Raw genomic sequence first — 12,656 nt, 5'->3', positions numbered from 1 at the left:
GCTCTGGTATACTAGTTGCAGTAGGGCCTACATGATTGAGAAATGTAATAGTATATTATTAACCCGTCAATATAATCGTAAATAGTCTAATGTGTAGTTTTGTTTTCTCTCCACTTTTCAGTTCAATACGTAACCCTTAACGCACTAAGCCTAAATCGTCAACATTGTTTACCAAGCTTGGGTCTTCTAGGAACCCCAAGTTTTATTTTAATTTCTCAACTTATTTATTTATTTATTTATTTTTTGCACTTTTTTAACGAACGTATCATTGATCTAATTATGTAGCAGATATCCCAAAAGGATGCAGGACACATATAAAAATCGAGAATAAATTGGTTCTTATAGTTGCAGCAGTATCACCAAATATCATCCTCTGGGGTCCCTAGAGGACCCCGCTTGTTGTGTTAAGGGTTAAGCATATAGTCCTCTAACTTCAACTAAACGTGTATGGGCAACTGAAAAAAAATAAAATTTTTAGCCTTTACTGTGCTATTTTGTTTAATCTGTTTATATGGTCATTTTATTTATTTCTTGGTTTCCCGCATGCGTCTCTTCCTATAGTTTTCGCTTCGAGCAGTTTATTTGTCTATTTCGAATGTCGAATTAAATAACCAGTTATACTATTTCTTTTCTTTATGATAAAATACGTGACTTTCATTTGCATTTGTTCGTTTGCGTTTCAGGTACCTCTATTCATGGTACACACAGCATTCTTGTTCAAAACTGCATCTCTGAATCCTCCGTCTTTCTTGCTTCCGATTTCCAAAATGTTCATGTTTCTGATCCATGCAGAGCTCTTTTACTTACTGTTGATACGTTCCTCAATGTCAGTAGTCCTTTTTTTTTCTGTAGAATTTCATTTTTGCTTATGCTTTCTTAATTTTTACTTACTTTTTTTTCTCTCTTTCTAGGATGTATGTTACTCGAATTTGTCATACACTTGAGAATTGTCGATGCCTCTTGTAATTCTTTTCGTTTTCAGTTGTCATCTGTAGCTTAATTATTTTATTTATGTAATTGTTTCTTTGTTATATATAACAAAACTGGACTAAGTCGCGCTTTTCTCTATTTTCTTTTGTTTCTTTCCCTATAACGGTTCATTATTTCCTGTAGAGCTATTTATAATTCTTCCGTCTGTAGTTAGTTTTGAAATTCTTCAGTGCCCTCTAAGCTGTTTTAGTTTACGTATGACAAACGCATTTTCAGCATCGGTAAAAATCTATGAGTACATGTTTGTTAACTCGGGGTAGGTCGTTCAGTCGTAGATTGAATGTTGCATATCGTGTTCTTCCTCTTCTTCTGATCCAAATTTTTCCCTCATACTTTACCCTATATTTTTTTATTCGGTTCTTTGATTGATGAACCTGAATAAATTTGTCGCCCAGTAGTCTTTTTTGTTTTCACTTTCCCTTCATCAAAATTAAAATTATGACGTTATTTTCAAAATTTGTTGGCACTTTCCTGTCATACACGTTTTATTTAGCAACTTGGTTCTTTTATAGTTGATCCAAATCCTGTTCAGTTAGTATATTGTTAATTCCTGAAATTTTCGTTTCTTTCATCCTTTGTAATATTACCGAAATAATATTACTGGATCTGATTTTCTTCGTCAGTCAGTTCATCGCCTTGATTATTTCCTTTATAAGAGCTTCTTCCTCTCGTACAAGTACGTTCCTATCTAAATGATTTTGAAAGCTTCCTTACAGGTTTAAGAGATAGTTGAATTTAACTAAGTCGAAACATTCCGCTTAAACGGTTTTTTCTTGCTCAATTCTGTTTTTGCGATGTTCAGTCTTTGTTCTCGTTCTTTTAACAATTTTTAAAGTGAAACTGGATTTAATGTAAATGTGAGATCAACTTTATTGGTTCAATATGAATTAAGCTCACTTTATTATTTTTATTATTATTATTATTATTATTATTATTATTATTATTATTATTATTATTATTATTATTATTCAACTCCTATGTTTTCTTGTTTGTGTTTGTGTTGAATTTTAGTACCCCTTCCAACACCTAGGCTTTTGTAATGTTCTTTAACCAGGTATCGAACCCGGTGATACGTGGTGCAAAGGCGCATGCGCTAGTCTTTAGAGCAGCAAGGTGGACCAGGCAGCTCTTCTGAATTGAAAATAGGCAAATTTGAAGGTTTTGTTGCTTATTCTGTTTTAATACTTGAAAATTTTATATTTTGATCGAGCTATTTTGATCTTGAAAAGGAAAAAAGCATATTATTTGTAATGCAGAAATACTCACGTAGGAAATATGTTATACAGTATGTAAAGTGTGGTAGAGAGAATCAGATACGCCACCACTAGGCTGCATGCTGTCCTAAGCTCCAGTTCATTCAGCTTAGGTGCTAATCTGAGCCTGATTGAGTAACAGTATAGGATGTATATTATGTTTTGGATTCTGCATTATGCATCAAAATACTTTTCTGATAACGAGTTAAAATTATAGCGTATGAAATATGGTACTCCATGTTGTTTTTCTTGACTTCTTGGTTTTTGAAACTAAACTCGTATTCTAGTTATAAATTTCTGTTTGACGATCATTTCGCCAGCTTCGTCAGATTTATTTGTTTTTCAATTGTATTTTTTTAAATGAAAGAAACGTCTGTTTTATTGTTATTTATGCATTTATTTTATTTTATTTATAGGTGATACCTCTGACTGAACATAAGACTAATACTCAAACAATTCCGATCATTGATCATGCTCTATCTTATACATTACGTGATCTGACTCCTGGTGCTTCCTATCAGTTACAGTTGTCGACAGTTTACGAAAATAAAGAAAGTGTGGCATATGCTTCACGGAATTTCACGACAAGTAAGTTCAGTAATGAACATTTTTGATTAAGTAAGCATATATTATTATGTTAATTATGTGTATCCACACCACATTAAAAAAAAAAAAGGTCACTTCTCTGAGAACTATTATTGGTCTGTTTTTTTTTTTTTTTTTTTTTTTTTTTGTGTTATAGAAGGTATTTCACTGGTGACGCGTGATTAAATGATCATTCACGGTGACGCATGGTCATCGCAGTTAACTGAATTGTGTTAGTTGTTTGTATGATAACAATTCAAGTTCTGTAGAAGCAAAGATGAGATAGAATGACAGAAATGGGTCAATGGGCACACAATATATCAATTTGCTCGATTTCGTAGTGTATCGAAGCGAACTGTCCAACGTATCTACATGGACTGGTCTTACACGCTTATGAACACAAAACGGCGTGAGAGCAGTTGTTGGAAAAGAATCCTAATCCAGATGGACCGTTGACGCCTGTCCAAGTATAATTATTTTCAAATCTGACAGGAATTGCTGCGGTCCGTGAATACTGCTCCATCCCACCGATTTCTGAAAGAGAATTTTGCTAAGAGAATTTTATGCAATTGACAGTTGGTCTCGAGTACCATGTAAACGGCCACTTTCTCAATCAGTGTTTCTTCCAGACATGTCGTTTGGGGGGCACTACCCTTCGGAACTCTAAGAGTGCGTCCATCCGGTGGAGACCAAAATAATACGTCTATAATATAATAATAAATAGAATTGTACCATGTGAAAATAATATGTGCCCCTCCGAATACTAAGTGTGCCCCCGGACAATTTTTCTGAAAGAAACACTTCTCAGTACGTCATATAAAGCATCTTCAGTGGACTGAAGAATACATACACTGGACTCTGGATGAAAGGTTTAATGTGATTCGACCAATCACGTTTCTTCTGCAATCTAATATTGGCCGAACTTGTCGAGGGAACGGAAAATCAAATGAACTATTTTCCTTGCAGTGTGTGGATGGCGTGGTTCACGTTGGATGAGTGTTTCAGTTGTGGTGATGAGTGTTTCTTTGCTCCATACTTGGCGCAGTTAAACAGATGAATGCGAAGTGAAGCAGCATGTTTATTGGGACACACTCAGTGTCCAGATAATGTCATTTCTCCAACATCTTCATTATAATAATGCAATGGAAACATTCGAGATGCAGCTGCTGTGTTTACCGGTCTCAGAGTGTTTGTACGTGGTTTGCGGAGCACAGCGTCATGTCTCACCTCATTTGGCGTGCAAATTACCATGATTTTAATCCGATTAAAAAGTGTAGGACAGTTTGGAACAGCGGGTGAAACGAAGAAATAGTCATCCCGTAGGTTGCTAGAACTATAGGATTGACTGATGAACAAATGGTTTCATATCGATGTAGCATACTTGCAATAACCCATAGAGTCACTTGCAAACAGAATTCTAGTCGGTTAATCAGGCCATAGTCGGTACTACCTGGTGTTAGGTAAGTTCTCGAAATGAGGTACTAATTTTTTTCCCAATGTGCTTGTAGACAAGTAGAATTAACTATCTATAAATTGATATTGCAATACTGAGAAAAGAAAACTGGTGTCCCTAGCTTCTGCTTTATATCTAAAAGTTTTGGCAAAAAATCGCTTATGTTGAAATATGTAATTGCAGAATATTTGGGATGGTAAGAAAACTTTTACATTCATACGAAATCCATTCTGGCAATCTGCACTTAAAATCAATTTTTTAAAATAAGTAAATTATAGCAAAAACTCATATACAAAAATGTCAGCAAAGATGTTTTTGAATAACACCGTTTATCAATTTGATCAGTACTTCTGGCCTCTAACCAATGAATTATTAACTTCCAAGTAGGTCATCAAGGGTAATATAAAAGAATGTCCTTAGGTAAGTTCTAAGAGGGAGCAACTCGCCGATGTAGTAATTATCAACTGAATAAGCAATAGTTATCCACCTGTGTTAGTTGAGTGTGGCATTAAGTATTGAAAAAGTTCGTACATGCGCAAGTAATATAAATAAAGTGTTGACTAAACGTTGTATCGTGAATAGTATTTTTTGTTGTTCTTATTATCATGGGGTGCACGATTTTTTAGGGACTTGGTAAAATTAGAGTGGAATTTCGGCCAGTTGATGACAAAAGAAATATAAATAATCAGGGTAGACTGTTTTAACTGTGATTATACAATAAGCCTTTTTGTATGAATGACTATATTTTAAAGTAAATTTCGTTATTATGAAATATTCTAAACTATTCTAGAAAGTCCAAATGTGTGTATATGAGTAGTTTTACTCATGAAGTTCCATTAATATATCTAACTCGTGCAAGTCAGGTATTATTCTCCATTACACTCTATATCGTATTGTAGTAACTTAATACATTTGTAACAACATTTGTAACAAACATTTGAAACAAACTTCTCTTTCATTATTTAGAACCTAATACACCTGGCAAGTTCATTGTATGGTTTAGAAATGAAACCACTCTTCTTGTATTGTGGCAGCCTCCATATCCTACTGGCATATATTCTGTATATAAGGTAAGCTCACCATGTTTATTAAAATGTTGCATTAAGATGTAAGTGAAGTGCTATTCCATTAGTTATTGTTTTCAAATTATCGAGTTAACTTGTTCCGTAAACTCATTATGTAAGGAATGAAGATATTTAAACAAAAATCGTGAATGCTTACATTGAATTCAATTCATAGTAGTTCCAAAATTAATCTGTATTGACACTCGTATATCATTTATGTATTTTTTTATTTAAAAAGATATCCAATTAAATACTTTCGAAATTGTAAAAATTGTACTAGTATCTAAGCCAGAATGAAATGAAACTTAGTCTTTAACATCTAACGGTTATACTTGTAAAACTAAAATGTCCGGATGAGAAATGCAAAGAAATTATTATAAAATAATTGTTGGAATCAGAATGTGGCAGAACTGAGAGAAAATGTCACGGATGCAATTATGTTCGCCATTAACTTAAGTAGGATAAGATTAAATTTGGGATCCCTCACACTAGAAACGAGCACTCTATTATTAAACTATCGTGTTTCCTTCCGTCAGTACCTAAGCGTGCTAAAAGTAAAAAGAAAGTGTAAATTCAAACTAAAATTTTCCCTTTACATTGATCGATATCTACTGTAGAAGCAATAATTTTGTTATTAAGCACGAATATGTAACGTTAATGTCTGGAATTACGTAACTTTTTCTCATAATTGTGACTGATAAGGGAAGATTAGTGTGAGCAAATTTGATGTCGTTAAGAGTCAATAGCTAACTGATTGTCTAAACAATCATAATAGACACGTAGGAAACATAATATATTTATTAGAAATTTAGATGATATAGCTATAACTATATATATAAATTTACTTGCTAAAAATAGAACAATTATAGGAAGGAAATCGAAATTGTTTCTACGTACATTTTTCTCAATTGTAAGCAGCGCAAAGAATTGTGAATGAATGGACGAAGGACATTATTCTAAACAAGTATAGGTGTAGATGAATCATTCTATAAACTCTTACGGTCTGATAGTGAAATAGTATGAACATTTGAAATAGGACTCTGCATGCGCTTAGCAGCAATAGATGACGTGATAGCTGTACGAGATTCACTTTCGAACTGCAGTTTTGCTTAAAATGAAGTGAGCATGAAAGGAACAACATGCTATCTTGAAATTTTATTATCTTTGAAGAAATCTGCCAAGAAAGTATACAAGTTGTTGCCATAGACTTACGAGGGAGATATTCTGTCATGATTAGCCACATCTCACTGGTTCAAAAAGTTCAATGAAGATCATATTTTCACGACGAAGATAGGATTCAGACTTTGGCCAGCCCTGAGGAAAATAACGAGCAATGTAACTGTTCATGAAAATTGTCGAAAAACTCGAAAAGAATGTTACGGTAGATACGTAAGTTGTTCAAGAAAAAAGTTTCCCTATTTTTTTTTAAAGAAAGTACGATCCGTATAATTGAAATGACGGTAGAAATGTAATCTGTCATCGTTCCTCAACATGTACCACACAATGCAGTGTTCGTGTGTACCGCGCATACGCGACGCTTGATTTAGCAGGAGGTATGCAGTGAGAAACGTGCTCTGGCCATAAGGAGTAACGAGTTATGGCGGAACAACGGGTGTTGACGGTGTGGAGTAAAGAAGAGATTCGTGGTGTGATCCGGTATGAGTGGGCAAATGGTCTTGCCCCTATCGACGTACACAGGAAGCTGGTGGTTGTTTATGGATACTCTGTAATGTCAGTGCAAATGGTGCGAAGATGGTGCAAAGTGTTTACTGAAGGACGAACAAGCATATTCGATGAAGATAGGTCCGGTGGCCCGTCTCTAGTCAATGACGTGACATTGGTTGACAAAGGCAATGCACTTGTGTTGTCCAGCCGAAGAATCAAGGTTCGTGAAGCAGCCGCATTTCTGTCGGGACTGCGCACAAAATCATTCACAAAAGACTGGGCAATGCAAAAGTTGCATCTCTTTGGGTTCCACGACAACTGACTGAGCAACATCGTCACACGCGTATGGCCTGTTGTCTGGATTCTCTGACCTACTACCACAATGAAGGCAGTCACTTTCTCAGCCGAATTATGACTCAGGATGAGAGCTTCGTCCATCACTACACTCCAGAATTCAGGCGAACGTCCATGGAGTGGAAACGACTCCTGTGAGGAAAAAAGTTCAAAGTCCAACCATCTACAGTTAAAGTGCTTGTGTCTGTCTTTTGGGATTCCAAGGGAATAGTGCTCACAGAGTTTTTGCCGCAAGGGGAAACAGTCACTGCTGCACGTTATTGCCAATCACTGGACAAAGTGAAAAATACAATACGCCGCAAACATCCCGGACTCCTTTCTGCCGGTGTCATTCTGCTGGATGACAATGCTCGTCCTCATTCGGCAGGACTCACACAGAATAAACTTCGCGAACTCAAATGGGAAGGGTTACCACACACCCCCTACAGCCCTGACTTGGCCCCAAGTAACTTCCACTTGTTTCCTGAAATGAAATCCAGGCTGCAGGGGCAGCGTTTTCAGACTGATTTGGAAGTTCAGACAGCTGTGAAAAGCGTTCTTCGTTCTCTGGACCCCGATTTTTTTTGCAGATAGGTTTCAAAAACTGATGCAGCGATGGAACAAATGGTTGTTTCGCTTCGGAAATTAGGTTGAAAAGTGAGAAAGGATCACTCTACTCAGTGCAACTTGATTTTTGTCTGTAACTTAAAAAATGAAGTTGTGGCACAATAGGGAAACCTTTTTTTTTTTTTGAACAACCCTCGTATTTCACTATTTTTACGAGCCCTTTTACATGAAGCATATCTGTGCAAACTGAGCCTCGAGGTTGCTTACACTGACAAAAATGTCAGGATATAGTTTAAGATCATAAACGACGTATCCTAAAGTCAGTAATCACTAGCTATGAAATTGAGTATATATCATTTGAGTTCAAATAGAATTGCTATGAAGATAGCAATTATCCGAAACCATGTGTGTTTGTGGTATACAGCACAGTGTCTTGGGATTCTCTCATATTTATTCCATGACCATTCATTTTCATTAATCATCCATCTCCTGTAGCCTACAGGACATAACCGTTGGACGTGATACTGAACCATACCGAACTATGTGTTAACCATATTTTCAAAAAGAAGCTCTTTATTTTATTGTTGTATTTAGATCGTTTGCTTAGTCGTGTATGAAATTACACGGAAAACTGTTGAATGTGCCTCAGAATTGGAATTTTCAAATGGTTGTACTAATTGACATGAAAACCGCAACTAACCACTATTGTGGATATTTGATTGAGTTTGGTTTAACATGTAGTATACAAATAAAAGTTTGCTCACGTTTTAATAATTATGCATTTAATTGAAGTATGTTTGGAATATTGTTGGAATAAAATTGATCTTATATCTTAACTAATAGTCCGGAAGTTTTATATATACACCTAGAGATGGTTATCAAGATAATAAAAAATCCTAGGCTTAGAAATACCTCAGAATTCTAGGTTGGTAACAGTCAGGCGGCAACTGCGACGCTAACTGTTGGGAGTGGTCTGTTAGGGGAAACTTCGTACTACGTGAGGAGCAGTAGAACAGCAATGTGCAGTGAACTGAGCAAATGGGCGATCTATCTCAGTTTCAAAGAGGGCAAATTGTTTTCGCTCGGTTAAGCAGCGCATGTGTGACCAAGATGCCAAGTATTGTTGAATATATCACAAGGGACAGTGTACAATGTGATAGTGGCCTACAAAATTCGTTACGAAACCACATCGGCAAAGAGGAACAGTGGTCGAAAGAAAACTCTCAATTACAGGCCACGCCGAGCATGAAAGTGGATTGTCATTCAGAACCATTGTGCTACTGTGATGCAAATAATGGTGGAACTCAAGTATCACTTCCCACAGAATGTCGAGACTCATAGTTCGTCGCGAGTTATATGACATCGACATACGGGGTTGGGTTGGACGGACGAAACCGCTATTAAGGGATAACGCTTTAGCTCGACGCCAATAGTGTCGCGAACGTGCAACATAGACCCTGATGATTGGAAACGTGTGATAGGTCGAATGCGCCACCGTTCACTTTATTTCGAACCATGGGCTGCGTTCATATTTGGTGGCGGCGGCGGTTCTGTGATACTGTGGACCAGAATATCCTTGTTTTAGTAAATCTTGTGCTGATGGTTAATGGTCGCGTCACTGCTTGTGATGATGTCGCCATTTTAAGAGACAATCTGCATCTTATGGTCCAGATGTGTTTTTGAGCAATTGGTCGTATTCCAGGATGATAATGCACTCATAGGGTGTCTGTCGGTTGCGAAAGTCACGAAATCAGAAAACGGTCATGAAAGTCAAGAAGAAGTCACGAAATTTAGCTTTTGGGTCACGATTTTTTTTATCTGTACAAATATAAGTAAGGACTGGAAAATTTTGTTCTATAAAACGTTAAAATTCACCACCAAAAATGTGTATGGTTGGCTTTAGACGCTACCAAATTGCAAGCAAAGCACGCTTCTATCGTATGCATGAAAATATGGCCTATGGCCTAATTCGCACCCAAATTTTCTCTTGAGAATGTTATGAAATTTTATTGTTTGGTAAAGAAAAGGTCACGAAATTTCATTTTGGAATTATAGTGGACAGCCTGACTCATTTACACAACAGGAGCTGTTGTGACGTGGTTTGAGGAACACCAAAATAAAATTAAACACATCCCCAGGGTAGTTCAATGTCCGAACCTGAACATAATTGAACACTTTGGTCGTTCACATTTCCGCCTTCATTCTCTGTCACGAAGCTGAATGATGCACTGCACGCGGAATGGTGTAGCATTCTACTTTGCTACAATTCATGACCTCTATAACTCCATTCGACGTCATATCAGCGTTTTCCTGAGAGCGAAAGATAGTCTAACGCCGTATTAATCTTGTAAGCTCATTTTAAGGTGTTTCTTCTATTTTGATAATCATCTGTGTATTTCCCGATTTTCCTGATAATCAAGTGAATTGCTACCATAGACAGAAGGTATGAATTCGGGTTCCACTGCTACCATAGACAGAAGGTATGAATTCGGGTTCCACAAGTCCAGCAATCTGATATTTCGTTACATTTCAACCTTATTCCTTACGTATTAGTAGTAAGTGCTTGTGCAATAATTATTAAAGGTCTGCGTTTGTGGTTTTTCGTCGATAGTTGCCAGCGTTTATTAGAATAATGACTTCATCGTCGTTCATATGTATTTAACATAGTTGTCTAGCTTAGGGCATAATCAAAAGACTTAAAATTAGGTTTTTACGTTAGAAGTTTGCATTGTCCGTATTGGATAATCCACTTGTTTCCAACATAAGAATAACGTTCTGTTTTCCCGTAAAATAAAAACTATTTTGGAAAATTTTGATAGTGCAGAAAATAAGTTTTTTTAATCCTTCGAACTGAACTTTACAGGCAGGACTTTTCTTATTGAATAAATAAAGGGAATTTGCCTTATTAAATTTTAGACGAGAGATTAAAAAGAATTTACTATACGGTAGCGCACTTGCGAAAATTGGTAGCAGTTATACCAAATTTTCAAAGTTTTGTGTACAATTCAATATATTATACAGTACTTAACCTAATGTGCATTAATTGTCCTTAGGTATCTATTGAACCACCTGATGCAGTTGAAAGTGTTCTTTATGTTGACAAGGAAGGTGAACCTCCAGGTCCTGCACAAGCAGCGTTCAAAGGCTTAGTTCCAGGTAAATATTTCCAAACTATCCGGATCCTAGTGAACTTAATTATTTTAAATTTAAGCTCTTAGCTTGTTTTCCTTGACTATTTCTGTAAAGCTGTAATGATAGCATTTTAGGCATGTATTTTTAGATATATCATTGTTATATGTCACTAATTCAATAAATTCAGATTAATCAAAACAGCGACAGAGAATATATTCATAGATCAGTATAATAAATAAATATAGAAAGTCATTGATTTGGATTTCAGGATTGAAAACTATGCTTACGGTATTAAATCATCTTTTCAATATATGTATATATAAAAATATTAAAATTTGAATCATAGATATTACCATGGCATCAAATTATCGTCAGCTATTAATTACCTTTTTTATTATTAATATCCTTCTTTTTATGTTTTTAAAGGGAGAGCTTACAATATATCAGTACAGACTGTGAGTGAGGATGAAATATCGACACCTACTACTGCACAGTACAGAACCGTACCTTTAAGACCAATAAATGTAACATTTGATAAAGCAGCAATTACTTCCAGCTCATTCCGTGTACAGTGGGAGCCTCCAATTGGAATAAGGTTTGTGTATTTCTGTTTTCTTTATGCTTCGTATAGTAACATATAACTGAGTTTATTTTTTTCTGGGAAAAGTAACGCTGATTGGAGTTTAACATCCCTTTTGGGCACTGAGGCTATTTGAGAGGGGACTTTCTGATTAAAGTTGCCCAGGTTTGTATCTGAAATCAGTACCGTCACCGGAAATTGAACTCGGAACCACACATACAGAAATCATGCCTCTAGACATTGAACTACAAAAGGGCACTTTCATTTTGTTTATTTATTTCAGTAGAAGTTAGAAAAGTTACTTACTACACTATATGTTTCATTTGTAAGTAATAATAAATGTTCGAATGTTCCGAAATCATAAACGATGGAAATTTCTAATGTCAAGTTTTGAAATAACAAACATGTAATATCATAATTGGATGTTTAGTCACTATGAATGGCGTATTCTTGACTAAAATTCAAACTTCTGTAAATCAAATTATATTCCTTTTGGAGTAGCTCTGAGTGGACATTGTACATCAGGCAGAACAGATTACCCCATTCATTTCAGAATATACATTTCAAACATCAAAGATGATATTGTTTAACGTTATTTCGGAACTTCCTTTAATACTTGACTGGATTTAATCTCATGTAAAAACGAAGGAGATAGATATACATAATTTTTTAAACAATAGTACATAAACTATATTCACCAGCTAAATCGCGTACTTCCTACCTACATGCTCTTTGATGAATAACTTCGAAACAATTTTGATAAAATTTCCTTTTTTGTTGTTTTTCTGAAAGCGTAGTTTCCTCTTAAGTATCTGAAAACTGTTATTCAAATTGATTCATTTATTCCAAAGTCATGCATTAAATAACATGTAGAGGGAGCTATGAGTTTTTGCTATGGCTGTTCAAGTTTTAATAAGAAAACTATATTGCTGTACATAAATTATATGCGTTTGGGATAGTATTCACTATAAAGACTTTGTGAATGACAAGGAAGGTAGTGAATTAGAGGTACAGGTTCACCTTGGAAAATATCG

General features: G+C 35.6%; 1 protein-coding gene across 5 annotated transcripts in view; it reads left to right on the top strand.

Moving 5' to 3' along the window:
• Ptp10D (Protein tyrosine phosphatase 10D) overlaps window positions 1-12,656 on the top strand; it is a 279,629-nt gene that overhangs the window by 166,488 nt on the left and 100,485 nt on the right. For all 5 annotated transcript variants that reach the window (XM_081751951.1, XM_081751950.1, XM_081751948.1 and 2 more), the window contains exons 4-7: window positions 2,660-2,831; window positions 5,248-5,351; window positions 10,964-11,066; window positions 11,469-11,637. In XM_081751951.1, coding sequence (XP_081608077.1) covers window positions 2,660-2,831; window positions 5,248-5,351; window positions 10,964-11,066; window positions 11,469-11,637 — 548 coding nt within the window. The remainder of the gene's footprint in view (window positions 1-2,659; window positions 2,832-5,247; window positions 5,352-10,963; window positions 11,067-11,468; window positions 11,638-12,656) is intronic.

Source organism: Thermobia domestica, chromosome 3 (genome assembly GCF_964235325.1).
Source record: "Thermobia domestica chromosome 3, izTheDome1.hap1.1, whole genome shotgun sequence".
NCBI lineage: Eukaryota > Metazoa > Arthropoda > Insecta > Zygentoma > Lepismatidae > Thermobia > Thermobia domestica.
This window is presented reverse-complemented; position numbering and strand designations above follow the sequence as displayed.